Here is a 27,044-nt window from a genome sequence, read left to right on the forward strand (position 1 = left end):
CAAGGCACCGCCCTGGGCAGGGTCTGCTGGGGGCCCTGGGGAGGATCTGCTCAGCCCGGGTGAAGATATTTTCAGTTTTTCATGTGGATTTAGCATTGCCCTGTGTGCAGTTTTCAAGGAGGAAAAGGAAAGATGAAATCTGAGTGGGTCTGTGGGTGCCTGTGGGAGACCTGTCATCTCAAGGGATCTCAGGGAATGAGGAGTCTGAGCTGGGACCACACGAGACACCAGGAAGGGAAAACATTTCCCTGTCTCACACCAGCGCCTTAAAATTATTTCATTTTCTACTGACCCAGGAAAAATTGAAAGGACATTTCTGGAGGGACCTGGAGGATCAAATCCCCCTGTCCCAGCAGCAGCAGCAGGGGCTGTGCTGGCACAGTGCCACCAGCTAAGGGCCATAAGCAGCTCCTGGGGGATGCTGGAAGAGGAAACTCCTCTGTGAGCTCTCAGTGCTGGTGCTGAGGCACCTCCAGGCTGTGCCCGTGTCACAGGACGCGTTCTGCCTGCGGGTGCCACGAGGGACGTGGGACACCAGACTGGCACAATGACAACACTTCAGTGCTGGCCTCCCCAGGCTGGGTTTAAATATAGTGCAGACAGTGATTCATCCCAGCCAGCTTGGGAGTGACCCGTTTCTCAGGTCGGGACAGATGAACTTCATCCTCAAGGTGACTGAAAAGTTCTTTTGGGCTGCAGAGAACCCTCTCCTTGTTTCAGGGCTTGCCAGGGAGCTGCTGCAGTTGAGCAGAAGCAGCTGAAGGGGGTTTGGCCTCACAGGTGGCATTTGGACACCCAGGGGAAAGCTGGGCTTGTTTTGCTTTCACCAAGTCCCTCCCTGATTTATCTTTGGGTCTGGTTTGCCTGAGCTGCATTTCCTGCCAGGTGAAGTCTTTGGCTGAAAATTATTCTTAGACCTTTCCCACTTGGGATCTTATTTCTGAAGCCATCTAAAATAGGCTGTTGCTCCACATTCACAAGAGCAAATTCACGGCATTCCTCTGGCCCTCTCCTTATTTAAGCAGGGCAAAATGGAACACAGGCGTTCTGATGATGCTGATTTTAATGAAAAAACAGGGGAAAAAGCTGCAGCCTGTTCCATTAGTCACCTGGTGTTACAGGAAAGTAATAAACTAGGAATGTTCCTGCTCTCTCCTCCATGCACCTTATGTTGTGTTTCTGCTTTTGTACTATTTTTCAGCGTCTTTGATATTTTCCCTGGCACGCAGGAGGTAAGATTGCTGAGATGCAGACCTTTACCATAATTAAGCAAGATTCCTCCTCTTGTGAGAGCTTGTTCCTACACAATTCTGGAGTGAGGGACTCGGAATGGGTTGTCATCTCAGATGTGAACGGGTTTTTCCTCCTCTTCTGGGACAGAACATGAGTCTGGCTGAGGTGATGGGGTTTACATCGTGCAAATGTCTCTCTCCTGCCTGCAGAGAACTGTTGGAATTCTCAGCAAGGCTTCTGTGCATCCCTAAGTGTGACTCTTAATTCAGATAATTAATACCTTGTATGTAGGAATGTGGAGTTAAAAGCAAAGCAGCCAGACCTGCAGATCAGTGTGTGATGATGCCCCTGAATTCAGAGCTTTGGGGGACCAAATATCCCATTTTCTGTGGTCTGGATGTGGCTGTAGCATTTCTGTAGCTTTAGGTGAGGCAGCTGCTTTCTCTGCACTGTCCATGCACTCCTGGGGTGCACAGAGGGGGGTCAGGAACCCCTTTTTTGCAGGTTTAGCTCACTGAAATTCTCTACATTAAATCAGGGCAAGCCCCACTTCCAGCTTATCCATTTCTGTAACTTCCAGCCTGGAAAAGTCCTCCTTGGCAACCCAAGAGATGCTGAGGGGATCATTTGCAGGAGGAGGAGGAGAAAGGCTGCTCCAAATAACATCTTTCTTCACCTTTACCCTTTCCCTCCCTTGTATCCATCAGTTTTCCTGCAGGTCGGTGCCCCAGGCTGTCTTGGCTGAATTCCTGCGGTTCGTCCATCCACCCTGCACGGGTGACATTGCCATGGTCGGATTACCGTCACAATTCAGCCTTTCTGGTGTTTTGTTCCAATAAATCCTCCCCAGAGGATCCCGGCAGTCCCTCAGCACGCGGTTTAAAGCGCCAAGCAGTGCTGCCCCTCACTCCCTGCTCCTTCAGCCACTCGAGGCAGCAGCACTGCAATCCATGCCCAGGGAGCAGAGAACGAGCTTCCTTAACTACCCGGGCTTCTCCGCAGCCTCCTGCCCTCTGCTCGTGTTTCTAAAGCCTTAAAACAATCGATACCACACAGGTTTCTCCTGTCCTGAGTCATTGCAGGTCATCAGGGATTGTTTTGCCCACTCTTTCCACAGCAGAGATGAGCCCTGCTCCGAGTTTAGGGCTGGTGTTTGCAGAATGGCTCAGCCAGGTTTAAATGTCTGGGTTTGCCTTGATCTGATCCCAAGCAGATAAAACCAGGGGCAGCTGCAGTGAAATAACATGAAACAACACCAGCCTTGCTGCTTGCAGGGCAGGAACAGCAGCCTTGAAGCTTCACCCTCCCTCAAACACTCCCTGCTGGACCACAGGTGAGGCAGGGCAGGGTGGGAGCAGCCAGGATCCATCCCTCATCCTCTCCCAAACACTCTGCTGAACCACGGGGGGTGGGAGCAGCCAGGATCCATCCCTCATCCTCTCCCAAACACTCTGCTGAACCACGGGGGGTGGGAGCAGCCAGGATCCATCCCTCATCCTCCCCCAAACACTCCCTGCTGGACCACAGGGGGTGGGAGCAGCCAGGATCCCTTTATCCTCTCCCAAACACTCCCTGCTGGACCACAGCGGGTGGGAGCAGCCAGGATCCCTTTATCTTCTCCCAAATACTCCCTGCTGGACCACAGGTGAGGCAGGGCAGGGTGGGAGCAGCCAGGATCCATCCCTCATCCTCCCCCAAACACTCTGCTGAACACGGGGGGTGGGAGCAGCCAGGATCCATCTCCTCATCCTCTCCCAAACACTCTGCAGGACCACGGGGGGTGGGAGCAGCCAGGATCCATCTCCTCATCCTCCCCCAAACACTCTGCAGGACCACGGGGGGTGGGAGCAGCCAGGATCCACCCCGGCAGCAGGAGCCTCTGTTCCCAGCATCGTGCTGAGATCAGGCTGCAGAGAGCCGAGGCACAAATTGGGCTGTGCAGTGTCAGAGATGTTCCAGCGCCGCGCTGGGAGACGGCTCCTTGTTCTGTCAGCGCCGAGCTTGTTCCCCGGGAGGGAAGGGATCCCTTCCTTTCACGGCTGGCAGCCCCAGCAGGGTTTGTTGTCACTGCCTGCACTTTGTAGTAGCTATCAGCAGAGGTTCCGTGTCTGCTTTACACGCTGGGGCTGCCCTGCTTTGGGACGTGTTCAGATGTGCGATCCCTTTCCACTACAGGGGAGCAAGGCTGGGTTGTTGGTTTCCTTTCTCCCTCTTCCTTTCCTTTTCCCCCCTTCCTTCTTTCATTGCCTTCCTTCCTCTCCCTTCCTTCCTCAGCCTTCTCTTTCCCCTCTCCACATTTTTCCCTGCCCATCCCCTCGCTGTGCTGGCTCTGCCCCTGAGCCTCTCTCCCATCTGCCTGCTCCATCCTTTCACGGCTGTGATGCCCAAAAATCCCTGGCTGGAGCGACTCTGGGAGCCAGAGAGGTTTTCCGGAGTGCTGGGATTCATCCCACAGCCAGAACCAGAAATGTTTTCTGCTCTGAGAGAGGAATAAACATTGAGGCTCTCTAAAGGATAGTCTGGAGGCTCGAGTGCAATAATTGGGCCAAACACCTTTGCCCTGAGTGTTATCTATCATTCTGTAGTTTGCTTCCTCACAGAAAGGTGGATATTAAATTCTATTTTTCTTATGCCCATAAAAAAAAAAAAGGTAATTTTCTTTAAATTATTTCTTCCCGAGCTGCTAAAAAACCAAGAGTCATAATGCAGCAAGACCCCCATTTCCCCAGTAATTACACTCTGCCTCCTGACTCCTTCAACAGCAATATCTCAATTTATTTGGCTTCTGTCTGGAATTGCAGTCATGGGCAGAGCTGGGCTCTGTCTTATTATTGCACAGACAAAATTGTTTTTAAAATGTAATTAAACATTTACCTTGAAGACAATGCTTTGTCTTCTTTAAGAAGCACAATATCTTAATTTAACCTAATCTGGAAAACCTTCAATTTCCAAGCTTTTACCTCCAAGACAATGTTATGCTAAACATGAAGCAAAACAAAAAGATTTCCTAATTTAACCTAATTAAAAGATAAGCCTCCAACTTTTCTACTGCTGCTGCCTGGAATGAGGAGCGAGGCATAGCCCTTCGCTTTGCTCAGAACTCTCTTTTATCATCCCTCTGGTTTGCTCTCTGCTGTCGATTTGTGTTTATTATCCTCCTTGATGCCCCCAAATCCTCTTAGGAAGCAGAGCCCTCCAACCTTTCCCATCCTGGGGCCTTCTCTAAGAAGATCAAGGGTCCGCCAGGGGAACAGCAGAGAGCTTTGGTTTGGTGGGGTTTTGTTCGGTTGGTTTGGGGGTGTTATTTTCAGTAATGATGAGAGGAAATGCAGCCTGCCTGCTGTGTGAGGTTTCCCCAGGGAGAGGAGATTTAAGGAAGGTGAAGGATTATTTCTGTTCAGTCTGAGCTTAGGTGTGAGGAGAAGCCCACGGAGTCATGGTCTCTGGCTGGTATTGCCAAAATCCATCCCTGCTCAAAGTAATGAAGTGGGGACCCCTCGCAGGGCTCTCCCTGTCCTGAGCAGAACCAAACCTTCCTTTGGAGCTGCTCCCGGGGGCCGAGAGGAGCCCGTGCAGCATCTGCCGACCTGCCAAGGAGGAGCAGCCCCAGCCCTCCCTCCTTAAGGGAGTCTTGAGCTGTGCCAAGGGAAAAGATAGGCTGGATATTAGGAAAAAGCTTTTTATGGAAAGGGTGATAAAGTTCTGGAATGGCTGCCCGGGGAGGTGGTGGAGTCACCATCCCTGGATGTGTTTAAAAAAAAAGGACTGGATGTGGCACTGGGTGCCAGGGTTTAGCTGAGGAGCTGGGGCTGGGTTGGACCCGGTGACATTGAAAGCCTCTTCCTGGTGGCTCCTGTTCCTCGTGGAGCAGCCACAGGGCAGGGTGGAGAGCAGCTGTGCCGGGCTGGCTCCAGCAGCTGCCGTGGCCAGGCCTGCCATGCCTGGGCCATGGAGCCCGTGGTGCCCACAGCTCCTTCACGCTCAGCAGCCCCTGCCTCCAACCACGGGGAAAAAGCAATTTCAAACCCAAACCATCAAGATGCAAATCCGCCTCGGAGGGTGGCCACCTTCAAGGTCCGCCGGGCAGCCACTGGAGCTGAAACACCAGGGGTTTTTTGGGGTTTATTTGATAAACCTGCAGCAGCTGTGGAGCTGTGGGGAAGGTGAAGTGATGGCCGGCCTGGGGTCAAGGGCAGCTCCACAATCCTTTTGTGCCGCCTGCTTTATACCCCTTAAAGCAGTTTTCACGGGAAAATGACAGTATTGGTCGGGAAAATGACAATATTAGTCGTGTGTGAGCGAGGGGCCCCGCAGCAATCAGCTCAGGTGTTTGTCCCCCGCGGCGCTGGTTATTGCGCAGGACGCACACGCTGAGCGCAGGCACACACCAACAGCAGATGATTTCTTTCCTCACAGCTCCAGCTCCTTTCCAGCCTACAAAATGCTCCCTTTTAGCTCTTCCAAGTTTAGTCACAGCCGTTCTCTGGTGGCTGCGTTTCCCCCTTCCTGGGAGCCTCATCCTGCCGCCTTCCCCCCATCCAGTTATTCCTGAGGGGTTCCAGATGCCTCCGGGTGTGGGTGATGCCCTTTTCTCCCTTTCATTGCCAATTCTGCAGGTTGGAGGGTGTTTTTTTTGTACCATTTATGAGCAGAAACTCTGATTCACCATCTTCCCCTCTGGTACAGTATTAGTTCACAGGGTCAGTCAAATCTACGTGGTGGCATATTGAAGGTTAAGGTACAGATCTGACGATTTGGGATTAAGAAGTGTTTCACGGCACCTGAACATGGGCTCGTAGAAACTAGAAAAGGGGGGCCCAAGGCACCTCCAGCCCCTCCCTAGAACGCCTACTCCTCTCCTCGTGCGAGGCAGCGAAGCAGTACGCCCTGGGTCGTGGCGCCCGCAGGATACGGAGCTCTTCGTGGGGGATCTGTGGGTTAATCGGTCCGGCAGAGCCCTCAGGGATCGTGAGGATCGGAATCGCCGACAGCAGCGCGCCCGCCGCTGCCGAGCCCTCACAGCCTCTGGAGCGGCCGCGTGCCCGCAGCCCCTTTTTAAAGTAGCGGCGCCCCCCCTCCGCCAATCGCAGCGCGGACGGGGCGTTCCTCGCAGCCAATGGGAGGCGGTGGCTGGAGAAAAGGGGCGGGGCCATCCCTCTCCGAGCTCGAGCCGGGCAACTGTGGTAAACAAGGGGGCGGGGCCCACGGCTTCCCTGTCGCGGGCAGCAGCCAATGGGCGATGGCAGGAGGGGACAGCCGGCCAATAGCGAGCGAGGACGGGCAGAGCCGTGCGCGCTGATTGGCTGGCGCGGCGGCGGATTGAGCGTTGGCGGGAGGGGGCGCGGCGGGGGCGGGGCCGGGCGCTGTCGCAGTGAGCGGCGGCGCGGGCGGGGCTCCGTGCGGGCACCGGGCAGCGCTGCCCCGCCGGTCCCCGCGCCCGGCACGGGGGCGGGCAAAAACACAGCCTTGCGAGGGGCTCGGCGCAGTCCGGAGCTTCCCTCCTGCATGCTCGGATGGGCAGGGAGAGGGGCTGTCCCCTGGGGAGCGCAGCATCTTCCCTCTCCTACTTGAGCGGGCACCCGTGAGCGCTGGCAGCAGCGAGGGGCTGTCGCTTTTGGGATGAGCGGGCAGGACTGAAGATTTTGCTCACTGTAGGAGCCAGAGGGGCTTGGATTTGTCAGAGGGGTGAGTAAACGGCGCTGGGGGTAGGAGAGCGTCCGCCCCAGCGGGTGTGACGGCGCTCGGGGGCAGCGCTGTCCGTGCCCGCAGGAGAAGGGGCGGTTTGGGGATCGCACGTACGGTTTTAAGCCGTGTCCTGCCGGCTTGCGGGGTCTGAAAGTTGAGCTCTGTCTCTTCGGCAAGGAGAGAATTTTTGGTGGGGGGGTATGGATAACTCTAGCAGGCAAGAGATTTGGGAGAAATTTGCCGGGATCTATTAGGCAAAACCAAAACCCGTATATATATTTTTTTTATTACTATTTTTTTGCCTCGAGAAGCTCAGCCTGAGCCGAGCTTTCCGCATGGCTGGTTTGCAGCCCCATCGTCCCTAGGCAGCTCCTGGCAGAGGAGCGGAGCAGCCTCGTCCCTGTCTGTGTGCGCTGTCCCAGGGCACCCTTGCCCCTCCTGGGGAGTCCCAGAGCACCTCGTGCCCCCCGGGCTTCTCCCCCTTGTCCCCCGGGCTGCCCCGCCAGCAGAGCCCGGCATCCCGGCGCTGGATGGGAGATGGTGCAGAGCTGGGAGCTGCTCGCAGACCGGAGAGTTGATGCCAAGTCCGGACACGGGGAACCGAGCTAGTGCCGCTGGAGGGTGGGGGGCCGGCCGGGGACAAAGGCTCGTCTCGCCGGCCGCATTGAATGACCGCGCTCTTGTCTCCCCCCGCCCCGCAGAAATGCTGCAGCATGAACCCACCGCCGCCTAGAGAGACGGGCTCGCACCGCCCCGGCGCCGCTGCCTGAGCCAGCCCCGGAGCACCGTCCGGCCGGGAGCCCGCACCGGGAGCAGCCCAGCCCAGCCGCTCGCCGCCCGGCCCCGGCGGGATGCGCTCGCCGCCGCCTTCATGCCGGCAGGGGGGACGCTGAACCGCCGCTCCGCCCGGCCCGGAGCCACCCACGTGCGGTCCCCGGTGAAGGCGGCCGGTGGCGCCCAGGGCGGGCCCCGCTGAGCGTTTCGCCGCAGGAGCCAGCGGCAGCCCCCGGCGCGGCGGCGGGTCCCGCCCGGCGGCCGCGATCCGGTGCCCCATGGTGGTGCTGCGGAAGCTGCCGGGCATGCCGGGCTGGCCGGCGGCGCTGGGGCTGCGGCTGCCGCAGAAGTTCCTGTTCCTGCTCTTCCTCTCGGGCCTGCTCACGCTCTGCTTCGGGGCCCTCTTCCTCCTGCCCGATTCCTCCCGCTTCAAGCGCCTCTTCCTACCCCGCCGGGCTACCGCCTCCGCCTCCTCTTCATCCTCCGCCTCCTCGTCCTCAGCCTCCTCCTCCTCCACCCGCGACACCGACCTGCCCCGCAGCCCCCCCGCCGCCGCCGAGCCCCGCCACGCCAGCCCCGCCGCCCCGCGCCGCCTGCGGGAGAAGCTCCGCACGGCCGCCCGCATGGCCGGGCCGCCGGCCCGCACTGCGCCCGGCTCCCGGCAGCAGGTGCAGGGCGGCGAGAGCCGAGCCCAGCCCGCCAGCGGCGTGCCCCCGGCCCGGGAGACGCGGGCCCCGTTCCGCTTCGACTACGAGCGGTTCCGCCGGAGCCTCCGGCACCCGGTGCGGGGCGGGCGGACCGGAGAGGACCCCGAGACCCGCGCCCGCAGGATGAAGATCAAAGAGGTGGGTGAGGAGCGCGGGCAGCGCTCCCGGCCGTGTGCCCGCTCCGTGCTGCCTCGCCTCCCTCCATAGCCCCCTCAGGCAGCCCTCGCCTCAGTGCTCACATCCCCCTCAGGCAGCCTTCACCTGGCTTCACCTCACGGCATCTCCTCCCCTCAGGTGTGTGTCCCCTCAGTCCTCACCTGCCATCAGCGGCCGCATCTCCCCCTCTGTCAGTCCTTGCCTCCCCTCACAGCCACATTGCCCTCAGCAACCCATGCCCCCTCTCATGGCCGTGACCCCACTCAGTTTTCGGGGCCGTGTCCACCTCAGCCCTCATGTCCAGGTCCCCCCTCACTCAGCCTCATCTCCCATCACAGCCATGTCCCCCCTCAATCAACCATCACCTCCCCTCACAGCCATGTCCCCCTCACTCAGCCTCACCTCCCCTCACAGCCATGTCCCCCTCACTCAGCCTCACCTCCCCTCACATCCATGTCCCCCTCACTCAGCCTCATCTCCCATCACAGCCATGTCCCCCTCACTCAGCCTCATCTCCCATCACAGCCATGTCCCCCCTCACTCAGCCTCATCTCCCATCACAGCCATGTCCCCCCTCAATCAACCATCACCTCCCCTCACAGCCATGTCCCCCTCACTGAGCCTCATCTCCCCTCACAGCCATGTCCCCCCTCAATCAACCATCACCTCCCATCACAGCCATGTCCCCCCTCAATCAACCATCACCTCCCCTCACAGCCATGTCCCCCTCACTCAGCCTCATCTCCCCTCACAGCCATGTCCCCCCTCATTGCCCTCATCCCTCACCTCCCCAGCGTCGCCCCCATTTCTCACACAAGGTTCCTTGCTCCCTCCTTTTCCCAAGGAGGGTGGCAGGAATTGGGGTGTCCCTTTCCGAGGGAGCGTCCCTGTCTCTGAGCACACACCTCCACTCACCCGGGGCTGGCTGGTGGGGTGTGACTGAAATTAGCAAAATGTAAATTTCAGTTCGGTTATTCCAGGGGAAAAAAAGGTTATGTGGGAAAAAAAAAAAAAACCTCGCTTGTTGGGAGATGTCTTGGGTTGTGCAAGAGTGTCCATCCCTGGGGGGGTCAGATTTGCAGGGAAACCGGGAGATGATGGAACCTGGCTGATGCACAGGGATGGAGGGACAGGATGCAGGGGTTGGGGAGGAGCAGGAGGCTCTGTCCCTGTGGGTCCCTGCGGGACTGGCGCTGGAATTGTCACCCACCGCTGGGAGCTGACCCCAATGCGGGGTTGCCAGGGCGAGGGGAGGGTTTGGCCCCGTGCCTCCAGCTCGTGCGTGGCAGGCTGGCAGGCACACGGAGCAGGCTGTGACCCAGTTAACCAGGTTTGTGTGGGATTCCACTGTGGCTGTCGGATCCCTCGCCGTGATGGATAACCAACTTGGAGGGAATTCTGCTCTCGGAAGAGGTGCCAATAAGTAAAAGACACATTTAATTAAGCAGAGTATAAATTTCCTGGGTCTGTGCTCTCGCAGAGGTGCAGGCATCCAGCGACGATGCTGCCCTGGATTGAAGAGAGGATCAAGTCAGGGAATAACACACCGAGGGCTTTCATCCTCTCCAACCTGCATCTGAAAAGCAGTTTTTAAAGCTCCCCTCCCGGTATCTTTGTCAGGCACTAAAACAAAGGCTGGTGAAATTCAGGCACAGCACACCCAGGGGTGCTGGGTTCCTTTACAGTCCTGGGGGGGATCGAGCCGTTGCAGGGTGTTTGGAATGTTCCAGTGCCCAGCCCTCACGTGTGCCTGGGTCTCTGCAGATTCCCACCTCCCAAGGTGGGCCAGGGAGCACGACATACCCGGGAATAACCCAGCTTCCACTCTGTGCAAACAAATCAAATTGAAAGATCAAATTTAGGGGAAGCGAGTGGCATTCAGTCCTTCATTTGGAGTTAATTATTTTTTAAATATAGCATTATTTCAAGCTGTATGGATTCAGCCCCATCTGTTTCTAACAGCCATAATCAGTGCTGGGTAGCAGAGTTAGAGTTTTCAAGGATGAGAATCCATAAATATTAGTTTTATGCTGACAGCTAATTACTCTTCAAACGGAGCCCTTATTTCTGAAAAGTGCCTACACTTCTATTTATTCAGAGAGAGAGAAACAAATATGGTGCTGAGATATGAGGCTGAACATGCAAAACAAGGGAGGGTGGTGCAGCCTGGGGAAGAGATAAGGTGTGTCTCTTTTTGTTAATCAAAAAGACAAGAGGAAAACAAACCAGAAAGGTTAGAAGACAAATGCTGCATAAAAAGAAACAGATGGAGAAAGAAAGAATTGCAAGGAAGAAGTGATGATACAGCCTTTGGATTAGCAAATATTGCTCACATGGTGTGAGATGCCAGCAGGGCAGGTGGTGGCTGTGCTGGCTGTTCTGAGTTGCTTTTCCCTCCTTCCTCCAGAGCTTTCAGTCCGAGTCCCCAGCTGTCCTTGCACTGGAAGTTTTGTTCTTTTCTCTGCCTTCCCTCGGGCCATTCTCACAGGCCAGCACCTCTGTAACAGGGAGGATGGGTGTGGATGGGATTTGTGGATATTTTTCCCCCATCTGCCTGCCAGATGAAAGCCAGGAGGAAAAAATGGTGCATGACCAAAGATGCCCAGAGGTGATGCCAAGCCTCGAGACTCAGAGCTTTCTGTTTTCCCCAGGGCCCTCCAGTCTGAGGAATTGCAGGCAGGAATCTGAGCTGGTGTCCATTCTTTCCCACCACCTCTGAGCTGCCTGATCTTCAGCTAAAGAAGAGGCAGTGCCATGGCTTTCCTGGCTGTTGTGTGGAGAGTGGCAGCTCATGTAGCCCTGCTCGACTTTCCCTGCTTAGAAACCAGAGTTTAGAGTGGGAAGCCCCATGGCCTCTCCCATTTTATTGCTGTTTGGGAATGCCTTTGGGGCATGAGGAGCACTGGGGCTGTTTGCAGAGTGAGGAGCCAGGCTGGGGTGGACCTGCTGGGCTGACGTGTGTGTGCAGGTACCTTCACCTATAAAGACAAGTCCAGGGTCAGTTAACAGTTGTTTTCTTGGAAATATAAAAATGAGAGCAGCTGTATTGCACAGCCCTTGCTGCTAAAGGTCGTTGGTCACCTGGAGAGCAGTCTGGGATCCACTGCTGCGTGTTCCTGTTGCCAGCCCAGGGCTGGGGCACTCTGACCTTTCCAGGAAAGCTGCAGAAAGCCAAATAACAAATCTCCCCGTGCTGCAGGTTGGGAAATTTTGGAAGGGATTATTCATCTCTTAACATGACCTCAGGAAAAGGTATTATTTGTGTAATTGATCGGTCAGGCATGGCTTTGGGGATTAGCTGATTTTTTACATGTGCCAAATACAAATCACTGATGCTCAGGGGAAAAAAAGAGAAGTGGTTGTAGCTGGAGAGCGACTGCAGAAATTCCACAGTGGGATTCCATATTTATTTGCTCTCAAAAATTTCCAGATCAAATTGGCTGAAGGAAAAGTCAAAATTATTTCCCCTCTAACTGCTGCCTCTGCAAACTCAGCCTCAGATCTGAGGAAATCAGTCCGTGTGGTTCCTGCCTTCTGCATCATAACCAGTAATAAAGATTTTGCTGGTGGAGCTGAGCTGACAGTTTTGCTGATGATGGATGGAGCCAAGCAGGCTGCTCCTTGCTGCACTCCTGCATCTCACAGGTGGGGGAGCAGTGGGGAGACAGGGAAGAGCATCTCTTTAAAGTATTTTTATACCATCCAGTGCTTAAAGACAACCACTGGAACCAGCCAGAGCGGAAAGTTCATCATTAAATACTTCCAGCTCAGTCATGGAATGTGAGAAAAATGTGAACAGAGGGAGAGATTTACTCATTTTTCTTCTCTTTTTTGGGTGCAAAAGGCACGTTTCCATGCCTGAGGTGTGGGAATACCTGTTGCCTGAACCTGGCAGTGTCTTTTGTCCCGTTCAAATGAGGGAATGTGTCAAATCCAAGCAGGGATTGTCCCCTTGGGTCTGACACCTGCATTCATTTCCTCTGGATTAATGATACCAAAGCCTCTTTCTTTCACAGTGCAGTTCTCTTCATCCTGGCTTTTCCTCCCATCTCCACCTCTGCCTGCCTCACCTGGCTGTCCCCTGTCCTCTTCTAACACAGCTCTAAAGATGTATTTGCTCTCAAAAATCAGCCCCTGGGGGGAAGGAGGCACCAACTCACACAGCTGTCCTGCATCACTGTGCACATCAGCCTGTAGATAGTCTTTGGAGCACAAATACCTTGACACTTTATCACTAAAAGATAATTAGCAAGAGACAGGAATGTTATCAGGAGCTCAGCTTCTGCCGAAAGCCCCTTGGTGTTGGTTGCTGAGTTCCCTTTGTGTGGTTTTGACTGTTGTGACCACAGTGAAAAAACTGCCCTTTTTTTGGGGCAGAGCTGGAGAAATGCTGCAGGTTCTCCTGAATTTTTGCCACAGCCCTGACCCCTGCCAGGAGAAGTCTCAGCTCTGGTGCTGGTTGCCTCTGGTACACCTGTGTGGGTTTGGGTGTTCTCCTGGAGCTCACAGGTGCCCTGGGGTTGGGCTGTGATCACCAGTTTGCCAAAAGCAGGGCTCAGAGCAGCCCTCAGGCTGAGCTGGGCTGTGAATCCCATTATTGGTCATTTCTGACCATCTCCTTTCCACAGCCAGCAGGAAAAAGGTGTCAGACTTCTCCCTCTGCCTGCACTGTGCAACTTTCTGTCCATACATTTGGAGAAAATGCCTTTTAGTGCTGTAATCTGGGGCTGAGCAGCACTCCGGGCCGGCCGTGTAATCCGCCCCTGGTTTGGGTACGTGAGGAGCACCACGCACGGTTCAGCTGGAAATGCTCCTCCCGTGCACATCTTCCCACTGAGGCACGTGGGGAGGGTCTGATCCTGTGTGCTGGGCACATGGAAACCCAGGGACTTCCAACAGACTTGCTCTGGCTGCTGGGGGTAAGGAAATGGGTTCTCTGTAAAATATTTACTATGGTGGAGTGGAATTATGATCTCAAACCAGTCAGATGTGCTGTGATCAGGCTGTAATTCTTTCTCTGGGGTAGAAATATCTCTGCAAGAGAGAATTTCTCTGCAGTTTGAAGCACTGGCTGGCTCCAGCCTTGCTGGAATTTTCCTTTGCTCCACACTCCTCATGCATTTATTTACTGAACCTGTGAAAGGGGTACTGTAGTGTAAATCCCACAAATGGTGCATGCAGTGGGTTTTTTGCTTCACTAGCCTCGGGTGGATTCATGCAAACAGAATTTAGACCTGACCTCGAGCCTGTTTTAGCTGTAGGGGATACAGTTAATTGACTAAAAATGTATTTGTTCTGTTGGTGGAGTGCAGAGGCACAGGAATCTGAGCGTGCTGTGATCAGTGCTGCAGAGCTGTTTGCCTCAGTGATACCTCAGAGCTCGCTCTGACCCAGCTCTCCCGAGCTGAGGGCACTCTGGAATTTGGGAGCACTCTGCAATTTGCAGTCATTTGCTCTTCTCTCCCCAAGTCTAGCAGTGAAAGCACTTGTTCCACAACAACTAAATTTGATGCTAGACTGGTTTCTGAACTGCCACTTACAGCCAGCACACGGCTCCAGCACTGCAGAGTTGTTGGCGGGCGGGTGATGAGTGACTGTGAGTGCTGGGCGTGGGGAAATTACTTTCTAGGATGCCCACAGATGTGTTGTGCTGAAGGACCTGCATTCTCCTGAATCACTTCAGGAAACACAAATCAGCTCCTTGAGATTCTTTGGGTGGGAAGATGGGGTTAGGGCAGCGGATGGAGCCTGGCTGTGAGCTGTCAGTAGCATCCTGCTGTAAGCTCCCTGCTCCTCCATCAGTCTGGGGCCTGTGCACATCCAGGTCTTCAAATATTTGCTAAAAAGCAGTCACCTGCATTAAGATTCCATATTTCCAGCCAAATTTTTTATGGACTCATGATTAACTTTTAATCAATGATTAAATGTGCCCCTTAATGGGAGAAAGATTTTTGTGCTAAGTGTTCTTTCCTTTGGTTCTGTATGCAGGGCTTTGCCAGATGAGGCTAATCCATCATGTTTGGCTTACTCTGTGATTCTGTTATTGTACAGATTGTTTATCATTTTGATGTTTTTGAATTTGTTCTCCAGTATTGAAAAGAATTCAGATTTTAGATTGGGGCAGCTGAGAGGGAGAGAGGGAAATGTACTTTAGTGCTAAATGAGAGACTGACCTGAATATAAAACTGACATGGAGCTGTCAGAAGGAGAAGGCAGGAAGGAAAATTCACTCCCGTGGTGGCAAGATGAAATCTTGGTGCTGGGAGCATTCTGATTTTTAAACTTAAGGAAGAGACTACATTTACATTCCCCAGAAAAATACTTTTCAGTGGATGCTGTGAGTGGATTTGGCATGAGGAGCACACGCTGCCATGATTGCTGTCTTTACTCTCGGTCCCCTGGCACTTGAGTTCATCATCTGACACCACATTTTGGAAGGGCTCCAGAGGAGCTGTCGTGGGCAGTGGTGTCTGTGAGCTGCACATAATGTGAGGGCTTTGTGCACGATGCACCCAGAGCATGGCAGGAGACAGAGCACAGTGGGAGCTGTGCTGGAGGACTGGATAATAAACATCCCCTCTTTATGGGACAGCATTTGTACCCTGCCTAACGGGGCAGAGCACCCTCTGGTAATTAAAGCAGGACACTTAGTGTTCTGTTCCTGAGGGCAGATCCATCCTGGCACCTCTGTGAAATGGGCACACGCTGCTTAATCCCTAACCCAGCAGGAAAATGTGCAGCGGAGCTGTTCCTCCTGGGCACTCCAGCACTCCCCAGGAGGACACTGGAGCGTGAGGAAAGCACGAGGCTGCACTAAACTGAAGTGACTGCTTTGCTTCCCTTCTGCATCTCCTGATGCTGGCAGCAGAGCTGCAGTCCCCTGTGCGAGTGAGCGAGCATCTGCAGCGTGTGGAGCCCAAAGAGGGATCTCCAGCAGCTTTGGAAAGGGGAATTGTGTCCTGAGGCTTCTTCCCTGGGCTGAAAGGTAACAGAGTGCAGCTTTCTAGGAATGGGAGCCCTGTGTGCTGGAGCCCTCCTTAGAGCCATCAGGCAGCTTGGGGTGTCCCATGCCTGTGTCCATCTGTGTCCCCTGGGGGCTGTGTGAGCCACAGGCCCCCATCCTGATCCCGGTGCCTGTTCCTCAGTGGAGCAGCAGGAACCCTACACTGGCTCCCCCTCCATGGGGCACTCTGGGGGTCTCCCCATGCTGGCGGCTTGCTCTGAGCTTTGGTTTCTCTGTGACCTCTCCCCTCTGTCAGACCCAATTGAAGTTTTCCAGCTCAGGAGGTACCGGGGAGGACGGGCAGATGACAGCGGAGCAGAAAACGGTTCCTGGGTTTATTTGAGCTAATTGTTCTAAAGGCTGGGATTGAGTGGGAGCCAGGAGCTCATTAGTTTTAATCTGGCCTCCAATACTTGCCTTGCATGGCCCTAGAGCTGTTGTTAGATTTCCTCTCTTAGATATTGCAAGAATAAGGCTGCAAAGAATATTAAATGCAAGAGATGGAGAAATCCTGCAGCATCTCGTGCCAGCAGCACTAGCACAGGATGATGATGTACAGTGAATGTTCCTCCTAGAGAGTGTCCCTTCCCTTCAGAGGGACTCGGTGACACAACTCCTGCTGATTTATGGAGCAGGATGGCTCTGCAGACTGTCTGTGCTGAGAATTGGAGCCGTGTTAGCAACATCCGAGCAGGCATGTTTAAAGCAGGGCTCTTGCTCTAATTGTGTTAACATGATTTCCCTGGGCAGGGAGGGGAGTGCAGAACCGTGTACTTTGAGAAGTAACAAAGGATAATTATGAAGTAATCGTGTTTCATCCATCCTGAAATCCTCCTGCTGCCTGGGTTAGCCAGCAGGATAAAATACAAATAAAATACTTCCAGTGGAAAAGGGCTGTTTCTGGCTCTCCTTCCATCTGAGCATCATTTTTCTCTGGAGTTTTCTAGGAAGGACACATATTTATGTTGGAATTCAGAGCTGATGAACCCAAACAAACCCTTGGCTGATTTCTGGTGCTGTTTTGGCTTTCCTGAAGGCCTTTGTCCAGCACCAAGACCATGACAGGATTGCTGAACCACCATGGCTGGGTTTGATTATCTTATCTCTCAGAGGTTTGTGCTGCTGAGCCCAAACAACCAGAACATTGTCGCTGCTGGCTGTGGCTCTGCCCACTCCCATCGGTGGCTGCACAGCAAAATAATTCAAAAGGTTGATTTAATCTCTGGCTGGCATAGGATGAAGCCATAGGCAGCTCTCTTTTCTTGGTTCTTTCATTTCTGGCTTTCAAAGGCTTAAATCAAGTTGTGAACTGAGTGTTAGGGTGGGATTTGGTGAGTGGAGGTCTGTTCCTTAGGCCTGAGCAGTTCTATGGGTGCCACTTCTGCACTGGCGTGGAGTCTGTGAGCAAGGAGCTGCCTCCTGCCTCTAATTTTGATGAACCTTTATGGCTGTTTTCTGTAGTTTATTACCCAGATCCCCGAAGCTGCCATTCCCTGCTTTATTCTGTCAGCAGTCCATTAGTCACAGCCGTGTGATGGCAGTGCTGGAGCAGTGCCAGGGCCGAGCCTTGATCCCTCTGGGGATGGGAGGTCAGGCCCAGGGGGGGCCAGGCCCCTCCATCCTGCCAGCTGAATCCTAAATCCAATCCTGAATCCAATCCCACATTGTTCTCACATCCACCCCACCAACCTCATTTTCATCAGAGATCTCGTGTTTGTAACCTGGTTTGTAATGATTTATTGTGGGCTCTGGGACTCTTGGAAGGGTTTATCAGCCTCTGGCTAATAAATTTGCTACTGTGGTCCAAGAATTTCCTGCACCGCTTTTGTAAGGTGACAGCTCTGACACGTGGCTCTAGGAAGGCTCTGAGTGAGTTTCTCGTGTCTGTTATTAGCTATTACCTGTGATAAATTATTGCACTAATCTCAGTTGACTACTTAATACTTGAGAATTGCTCTGTTCCTCTCTTCAGAAGTTCCAATCACGAGGAACTCTGGAAAAGGGAGAGGACAGCAGTGCTCCAATCTGTCCCTCTGAGCAAGGACTACAAAGACAGATGGGGAGCAGGTGAACCAGCAAGAAATCATTAAACTAAACTCATCCTCCCAGATCTCTCCTGCAAAGCCATCCAAGTGTGAGATGAAGCACAAGGTGTGCTGGCAGTCCTCAGCCTCCCTCTTTCTCCTGTTCCAGCATTTGGACTGAGACAAAACCAGTTTCCAAACAGATGTTCCTCCTGCTCCCTAAATCCGTTCTCACAGTGCAGAACAGGAGCGATGCAGGATGACTCTTGGCCTGTATTTACATTTTTTTCTTCCCTTCAGTTCTCCCATCTGCTTCTGCTGTGTTTTGGGCCCCTGAGCCATCCATGTGTCAGAGGCAATTCACACCTTGTGGGTGCTGGGGGGAGAGGCAGCTCAGCTGCTGGGCCTGGAGTGAGGCTGAAATGGGGAGAGGGAGAGTGGGCTGAGCCTCTGGGGGAGCCTGGCACCGGGCTGTTCCTTTTGTCTCTGACACATGTGGGGGCTGTGAGGCTAATCCTCACTTTCTGTCTCTGGGAATGCTTTGGAAACGTTCCCTTGGCTGGACGGGAGCTCTTGGCTGTGCAGCCGGGGCTGCTGGGGTGGAGCCCCCGCAGAAGCTCTGGTGCCCCCGATCTCCATCCCACACGGGACGGGCAGGCTGCTCCTGCAGGGGCAGGGGGGCTCTGTTGCCCTGCCTGGGGATGGCAGATCTGCACACAGATGCTCTGGAGCCTGTTTGCTCTTCCCAGCCCACTGAGGATTCCTGCTGTGCTCCCACATCCAAGGCTCGGGAGTACAAAGCCTCCTCTCCTCTACTCTCCTCTCCCCTCCCCTCCCCTTCCCTTCCTGTTTTGTTTCTTTTCATTATTGATCTGTTTGACATTTGTCCTACGGGCTGTCAAACAGACAGGCCAAATACGTTCTAGAGACTTTGCTTTCCTTTTTTTATTTTCCTTGAAAAGGAAAAGCAAAATGTTTCCACACCTTTTCCTGTTCTTCCTTCTCCTTGCAGCATTTTGGTTTACTTATGGCTACAGCTCCTTCTGAGCATCCCCTTGGGCTGTGGCTCTCCAGAAATGAGAATTCTGTGCAGATGGTATCTGTAGGGGAAAGGAAAAAACCTTCCCTTGCCATAATGCAGGTCTGTAAAAACAATCCTGCTTCGTGTTTGTGTTTCCATCCACATTCCCATTCAGCGTGGGGGGATTCTGGGGAGGACCTGATGGATTCTGGCCTGGCTGCTCAGCTGTTGCTCATGTTCACCTGGAATGCTGGGCACTTTCAAGGAGAATTTGTAGTCTGTGTGTAATTAGGGATTTACAAAGCCGGTGTGCTGTACATGCTTGAAGGGAAGTAGCTGAAATGGAAGAGCCCTCGAGGCAGCCTACAGGAATGAGACAGTGCCCAAAATCTTTAAGAGCTCAGGGAATTTCCTGCCTGGTTTGTGCTGCAGGCTCAAAACCCAGGAGGGGACTCGGAGGTGACATTTGAAGGAGCATCATTACAAGGAATGTAATTTTTTTCCCCACTTTCCTTCCTTTAAGTGTGCTGGAATGCAGTAGTAGTCACCAAGAAAAGCCAGACTGTCCAGCCTGGAGTGAAATGGACTTGAAAAAAATGCAAATAGCAGTGTCACACAATGGGTGCTGGTGGCTTTCTGGTCCTCCTGCTGCCTTGTGTGCCTGCAGCCCTGGCAGCAGCTCAGCACTTGTGTTTGACAATCATCTCCTAAAGCACAACAAGAGTCAGCCTGGGAAGGCAGCCGGGACATTGGGGTGTAAAAACCCCAAACCCCTTTTACATGGACCTTAAATTTCTTCCCTGATTTCCTTGTGCTTACAGATGTTGCTCAAAGAGCTGTTTCTGCCTTCTGTGCTGGCAGCAAGGGAGATCAGAATTTAGGCTGATCTTTAAGTGTCACCTCTTCCATTTTCAGTCCTTCCTGTGCCCCACTGTTCACTTTCTCTGAGATTGCTGCCACAGCACCTTCACTTTGGTGCCCGTGACGTGAGCCCCAGTCACACCTGCCCTTCCACACCGACCCCAGTCCTTTTTGCAGTGTTCCAGATGACCTTTGCAGTTTCCATCCAGGGGAGAACTCATCCCTCAGATTTAACGGGGTCAGCTCCCCTGGCCAGGTGCCACCTTGAGCTCAGGGATTGCCTTTTGCTGCCATCTCCCTAAACCCAGTGACAGCAGTGCCTGCGTGGTGACAAGCTTAGGGCAGAAGGAGTATTTATTGTGTTTATTGCTGCTGTGGCTGTGCAGTGCCAGCCTGGCCGTGCTCTGGAATATCCTGAGTGATCAGCTCTAGGGACTTGGAGCACGAAGCTGAGGTGTCAGGGTGGCCAGGAGCACAAATTCCTTTTTTTTTCCTATTGGAATTTTCCCCAAGCTTTGATTCTGGGAAGCAAAGGAAGAGGAGGCTGCAGCTTCCCTCCTCTCTCCACTAAATCACCCCTGTGCTTTGGTCTAGACTTGCAAATTTGTTCTCAAAACCATTGTCGGCCTCTTCCAGGCCAGCATCTCATTACAGAGCTAACTGCAAAATCAACTGCTCTTGCTGACTGTTTCCTTATTTAGATGCAGCTGCATCCAGCTGGGGTTTAGTGCCTCAGATAGCCTTAGAAGGGTTTTATTTTTTCCCCCTCTTGACATGGTTAAATCTAGTTGCATTAGGAATTTAATTAGGTGTTAGTTTAATTGTGGTTTGAGCTGTTTTCTCCCATTCAGCTTTCCTAGCAGGGACTGAGTCAGGGAGACTCTCGAGTTCTATTTCTGTCCTTGCCACTGACACTGACAACCTTGGCCTGCTCTGTGCTGGGCTTTTTTCTGTCCTCCCAGTGCTTCCAGTCCTGCTTTTCCCTGATTGTGGTGGGCAGGGAGTGCTTGGTCCTGCAGGTCTGTGCTGGAGAACTCACCGTGACCTGGCTGCCTGGGAACAGCAAGGAGAGCTTAAAACTTTTTTTTTGTTGTTGTTGTATCGTGACTCGCTGGAAGGTGATTTCTTCTGACTTCCTAAAGAATTCCCCCATTGTTCCAGTAATGGAGATCGGTTTTCTGAGCAATGTCTTTGGCTGTTGTGCAGGAGAGGGTGAGCTATGGTAACAGCTGATGGCAGAAAAATCCACCCATGCAGCTTTGAGAAGGAGATGCCAGGAGTTTGCCAGAAAGAAATTGAAACAAAACCCCAGTCACCTGTTGCTGGAATTGCTCTGTTACATTTACTTCCAGATAAAGCTGCCTGTAGCAAGCAATTCCTCTATCTGCCATCTCCCACTGAGCTCTCAGCTGATGTGTTTGCAGGCAGGAGCTGACAGGGATGGAAATTTTGGGTGGGAATCCTCCAGGAAGAGTGGAGCCCCAGGGAGGAGTTCTGAGCCCAGACTGCTGCTTTAGGTGTGGAAAATGAGCCTTTATCTTATGTTTAAGGAAAACCTGAGCAGAACAGGGGCAGGTGTCAGAAAGGTGAGGCTTTCCTGAGCTTTGGGGGTCATTCCAAAGGGTGTGTTTGGAGAAATCTGCTTCTGAGGGAGCTGGTTAGTGACAGGAGCCAGCCCTGTGCTGTCTGGGAGGCCAGTCAGCCTGGAAAGGGTGACATCCCAGTGTTCCAGGGACACCTTCCTCTACCCCAGGCTGCTCCAAGCCCTGTCCACCCTGGCCTTGGGCACTGCCAGGGATGCAGGGGCAGCCACAGCTGCTCTGGGCACCCTGATGGACCAAGAGAGCTCAGGCTCAGTGTCCAGTGCCCTCTGGGTATTTCTGTCTGCACTGCACCTTGGGCATTGCTGTGTCCAGTGCCCTCTGGGTGTTTCCACCCTGCCCAGTCTCTGGGAGGAAAGGGCTGAGTGTGTTTTAGCTTCTGGCAGCAGTGGAAGCTGCCCAGAGCATTGTCAGAGTCACCAGTGGAGAGGAAATAGCTGGAGCTGGGCTTGTGCTCGCCTGGTGACGGGCTCAGGTTTTACCCCTTTGCCATCAGTTGAGAGGATGAGTTTGATTTGAAGTGGGAGGAGAGAGGGGATGTTGGATGAACACGTCCCAAGGTGCTGGCAGCATTAAGTGGAAATCTCTGCCATTCTCTGAGCGCTCCATTCCAGCAGGAGAGAACATGGCTGCTGGAAAACAGGCAGGTTAGCCAGCGTGCCTTCAAATTGCTGGAGTTCCTGTTGGGATCTATTGGATTTCCTGTAATCTTTAATTATAAAGTGTAATTACTTTAGGATGGATTATCAGTGTTGGTGTCCATCTGTGGGAGTTGCTTGGTAACGTCCCTGGAGCTGCAGCTCCTCCTGCTCTGCACTTCCAGGCTTTTAAAGCCAGCCAGAGGAAGGCTCTGGATATCAGTGTCTACCTAAATGGAACATCTCTGTCCACTGGAGTGAGCACACAGCCTTTTTGTTATCATTTTGCTGTTACATAAAAGCATTACCAGGGACACAGGCCCAGAGAAGTAACCTGAGAAGTTGCTCAGCTTTCTATTAAAGGTTTTCAAATGAATTCCAGCCTTTTTATAGCATTCTGCCCTGCTGTTTGCCTGGATATTTATATCTCCATGTGATAATACTAAAGGCAGCAACACAAAATAAACATAATGCTGTTTCATTACCTTTTCTGCAGATCCTGAATTATACAGGTTTATGCTAGTCTGATAAGGGAAAAATACATCCATTATTCTAAACAGAAATGAGTTATCCCAATGTGTTCGGGCAGACTTCTTCCTGCAAGACTGACAGTTCCTCTTTTTCTTTATTTCTTCTCATCTGGCAAATTATGTTTTGTACAGCAGGGGAAAATAAATGGCAATATTGCAGCTTAAAGACCCAAAGTGGCACAGAACTACTGTGGGGCAGCAAGGAAGTTAAAGGTGGGGAAGAACTGGTCCTACTTTGGAAACTGACAGCACAAATAATCTGCTTCCAGCTGCAGGAAAAGGAAGAGAGGTGGGGAAAAAACAAGTTAGGAATACAATGGAAAAAGAAATATTACAATTACACTCACCCCCTCCTGCCCTCCTCTTTTTTTTTTTTTTTTTTTTTAACCCAAACTGGAGAATTCTTTGATATTTTATCATGAAATATTTGAAGGGAAGTTGAAGGAAGGAGGCTAAAGAGCCACGGAAGTGGTTATCTTGTGAAGATAATGGCTTTGTGTAGTGTTCCTTGGAAGTGCTTGAAAGGGGCTGATTGGTTGGTATATTTAGATTTCATCTTTTAAGCATTTACTAATTATCCCAGTCTAGATGGATAAAACTAATCAAATAGCTGTTTGGGATTGCTCTGCCTTTGGAAATCTTCCCTGTTAACAAAAGGAGGGCAAGTGATGGTGGGGGGAGCTTTTTCTTCTTTTTTTCCCCCTCTCATCTCTCTGCTTTTTGCAAGTCCACAAACCCAGAGATTTGGAGTAGTTTAGTTATTAAATGTGCTAAAGATTTGCACATCTCTTCAAAGTGAACACACTTTCTTGGTCAAGTTTTTATCCCAAGACCTGTTTCCTCATTACCTAGATCACAGCATCCTCTAAATGCTTTTTGTTCTGCTGCTGCCTCTGTGAAACTCAGATGGGCTTGAAAGCCAGGTCCTCTTTGGGTTTGGAAGGAGCAAAGCACAGGAAAAGATAGGGATCTAGATGGTGAAAATGATAGTGCAGGTTTTCAGAGTTCAGTTTTGTCATTTCTAGTTAATTTTAATACAGACTTGTCTGGCTGGGCAGCTGAAACTCCCCAAAGTAACAAGTGACTTACAGGTGAAAGGAAAGAAAGAGCAATGTGACAAATTAAGTTATAAATTTGGAAGTCTCTGCTATAAATCAACTGAGACCCAGAGTGCTTAGAATACCAGGCCCAAATAGATAATTGTCTGTTAGGTGGCAGATGGCTCACTGGTGAGAACAAAATGTGAAATTATGGATCTATTTCCATAATTTTTGTGGTTCTGGTGCCATTTTTCAAATGCAAAATGGCACAGTGTTAACACTGATGTATTGTGATGTGACAGGGCTGGAATCCATAAAACATTCACTTCTAATCCTGGTGGCTCATCAGAAATGAGCCTGGAACACCTCACCACACACATTCCCCTCCCTCCTGCACCTCCATCCCTTCCCTTCCAGCCTGGCATTTGGAATCTCTGCTGTGAAGGCAGATCCCCCACTTTCAGGACCTTGCTGCATCCCTTCAGTGGTTTGGAAGCTGAGGTGCTAAATTTGGGCTGGAGAGGCAGCTGCAGGGAGCCAGAACGGGCAGAGTGGTGCAGATGCTTTTTTGGCTCTTCAGCTTTTCCAGTTGCTGCTTTTTGGAGCCGTCAGTGGAGAGAGGCAAGCTCTGGGATGCTGGGAGATGAAAAGCTGCCACGTTCTGCATGCTGCCTCCCAAATCTGCAGGGTTTGAAGGCAGCCAGCACAGTGTGCTTCACCTAAAGGGAGCCTTGGCAGCTCAGGGAGGCAGCACTGCCATCCCCTGATGATCAGCTCAGGGCTGAACAGAGGCAGAGTGTGGGACAGAAATCTTGTGGTGGGGAACTTAGTGTGAGAAAGGCAGCTGAAATGGCTGGAGAGGCAGATGAGGGATGCACTCAGAGCCCTGGGGCACTTTGGGGGGCCTCAGGCTGTCCCTCCTTGATGAGGAGACAGGGGAAGAGGAGGTTTTGCCTGTGGGAGATGTGGCTGTTGGAGGCTGAAGGGAAGCCCGGGTGGTTTTCCATGCCCTCCCTGGGATGGGGTGTCTGCAGACTCTGGGTCCCAGGGAGCTGTGCCAGCGTGGCTGGGCTCACCCTGCACCTTCTGCAGTGGAGGGGTTAAAGAAGTTGAGGGAAGGAAATAACTTAAAACTTCATACTCAGCTTAAAATGAGGCTGACTCAGAATTACAGCGTTAGGAGTTTTAGGGAACAGAACAGAATCATTTCCACATCCTCTGCATGTCCAGGCTCCCCGTGTGCCAGGAGGGTGGGTCCCCCTTCCTCAGCTCTGATTGAGAGGAGAGAGGAGCCCAGGAGGTGCCTGGCTGCTTCCTTTTGGTGCAGCAGCCCTGCTGCTCGCTGTGGGAATGCTGCCTTGACAAACACCATCCTTCCTGCTGCCAGCTGCAGGAGCAAGCTCCGACACATGAAACTGCTCTGCATGGCCCAGAGAGAGGCCAGAGCTCCTCCAAGATTCACCCTGGTATGTTCATGGAGAATGACAACTTCCCATTTAGAACCTGCTGCCACTGGAAAAAAAAAATAAACCAAACCCAAAAAGAGATTTGGCAAAAATAAAGTGAACACCCCGAGTCATATGGCTGGTGCATGTTTGAGTGCATTTTGTGGAGGGGTTCTTCCCCCTCCCTGGGTCGTTATTTAGTTTCCTCAGCAGAGCTCTCCACTGACTAATTCATCCCACACTGAGTTTTTAAAGCCCAAATTGGCTTTGTTTGTCCAGCATTCCATCTCCTGGTGGTGTTGGAACCTGAGTGTTAACAATTAGTTCAGCAAATGTTTATCCTCCTCCATCTGAACAGCTCCAGGAAACTTTACTTTGGAAGCTCGATGTTTAAAAAGGAGGGGGGAATCTGGGGATGTGGCTTTTTGCTAATTAAGGAGGATACTGCCAGGGGCTTGTGATGTTGGGTTTGTGAAACACACAGCTGGAGGGAAGAGTAAGAGCTGAGATGACAGGAGGAATTTCAGACCAAAGTAACCTGCTGGTTCTGATCCTGAAATAGAGCGGCCACTGCTGCTGCAGACACGAGACAGGAGCGCTCTGTGGAGGAAGGATTTAGTTTAAACTGTCATTTTCCCTCAAAAGCCTGGTCTGAGGGAAGCGTTTCAGACTTCTCTTATCTTTGTTGGAGGAGATGGTTGATTCTCTGAAGCCCCTTCTTCCCCTTTGTTATCATTTTTGCCAGGGATTGAATCAAAGGATGTTCAGGTCAGTGCGATGCTGGGGCTGGAACTGCTCAGAGCCAGGCTGGAGGGGGTGGAAAAGGCAGCTTTATTTAAGGCACTCCTTGGAAGCTGGCAAGTCCCAGTCTCTCCCAGGTGAAGAAAGGACACTTGCATGTTTAATTTTTCCTCCCAGAGGGGCAGGAGGACAGAAAAAGCTGTTCTGGGATGTGTGTGTGTGTTGGAACTTGCACAAGCACTGCCCCGCAGCCCTCAGGGGAAGGTCAGGGTGCTGGGCCCGGGCAGGACAGCTCAAACATCCCAAAAGGAATTGTTTGAGTTGGAAGGGGTTGCTCAGAAATCACCCAGCCCCTGGGCAGAGCTCTCTGAAGAAAGCACTGTGGAGTTTTGATAGAAGATAACAAAATGTCATGGGTTTGGTCTTTGTGAATATATTCTGTCAATTAACAGAATGAAAACCTCTGTGCAGTCCCTAAGATCAGTTCCTCCCTGTACTTAGGGACAGATCAGCTTTGGCCTCACATTCTCAGCCCATTTTAACAACCATTCTGAAATACTGCTGCTCTCTGAAAAAGGTTGGAAATTCAGAGATGGAGACAGCTTTCTACAAATCCCATGTGGTTTGCAGGGCCAAGGTGAAACGTGGGGTTTTGGTGGGAGATGTGCCTGGTTCTTCACCAGAAATGATGAGCTGGAGACTTTACCCAACCTCTGGATGCAGCCCCACTCCTCGTGTGCAGTGAGAACGAAGATTTTGTAATTAACGGGCCATGGGTTTAGCAGTGGGTGGGAAACTGCCATGGATTCCCAGAGCTCAGGTGTGGAAATTCTCACTTCTGCTGACTGTTTCCATTGCCTTTCCCCCACCAGATGATGAAGTTTGCCTGGGATAACTACAAGCAGTATGCCCTGGGGAAGAACGAGCTGCGCCCGCTGACCAAGAACGGCCACATTGGGAACATGTTCGGTGAGTGGGGCTCAGCTGGCTGCACTTTCACTTCTTCTGAGGCTTGGAGGGCACTGCCCAGGGCAGCTCCTCTCTCTGCAGGGCAGGGAGGGGTCTGTCACAGCTTTGATCTCGCTCTTGGGGAGATGCAAGGCTTTGAATCCGTGTGCTGTGGTGTCCCAGGGCTGGGAGCCTCGTCCCTTCAGGCACCTCTCTGTGCAGAGCCAGCACCAAATGTGCTTGGGAGCAGTGCTAAAATCAAAGTGTCTTTATTAAAACATGAAGCCAGCCCAGAGCTGACAATGCTGCTATTTGTCTGAGCTTGTAGGCTTCAGGACCTGACCAAATTGAGCATTTTCTCTCTCGTTTCTCCACTGTTGAGCAAGATGTGAATTCCATGAAATATTGAGTGAATCGATATTAAAAGCTCTTTATACCCTGTGCTAACTGGCTTGTATAATTTTATTCTTTAGCAGATTACCTTTATTTATGTGAGCCACTTTCAGTGCTATTCCCCTGCTCATTCTGGTGGGATACTTGTTGTGGGTTTGGGGGTATTTGTTGGCTTCTGGGGATATAAATTGTCTTTTTGCTGCTCTGCCCTTGGAGCATTTCCCTGCTCTGCTCCCTGAGCCCC

General features: G+C 52.3%; 1 protein-coding gene and 1 long non-coding RNA gene across 4 annotated transcripts in view; one reads left to right on the forward strand and one right to left on the reverse strand.

Moving 5' to 3' along the window:
- Nucleotides 1-27,044, reverse strand: part of LOC137462488 (uncharacterized) — a 338,602-nt gene that overhangs the window by 278,970 nt on the left and 32,588 nt on the right. The gene's annotated exons all lie outside the window — the stretch shown is intronic.
- Nucleotides 6,585-27,044, forward strand: part of MAN1C1 (mannosidase alpha class 1C member 1) — a 56,225-nt gene continuing 35,765 nt past the window's right edge. The window contains exons 1-3 of one of the 2 annotated variants that reach the window (XM_068172903.1): nucleotides 6,585-6,918; nucleotides 7,620-8,537; nucleotides 26,332-26,428. In XM_068172903.1, coding sequence (XP_068029004.1) covers nucleotides 7,971-8,537; nucleotides 26,332-26,428 — 664 coding nt within the window. In that variant the 5' untranslated portion in view covers nucleotides 6,585-6,918; nucleotides 7,620-7,970. The remainder of the gene's footprint in view (nucleotides 6,919-7,619; nucleotides 8,538-26,331; nucleotides 26,429-27,044) is intronic. The other variant, XM_068172902.1, reaches the window with a different exon arrangement.

The sequence above is a fragment of the Anomalospiza imberbis genome, chromosome 25, assembly GCF_031753505.1.
Source record: "Anomalospiza imberbis isolate Cuckoo-Finch-1a 21T00152 chromosome 25, ASM3175350v1, whole genome shotgun sequence".
NCBI classification, from domain to species: domain Eukaryota; kingdom Metazoa; phylum Chordata; class Aves; order Passeriformes; family Viduidae; genus Anomalospiza; species Anomalospiza imberbis.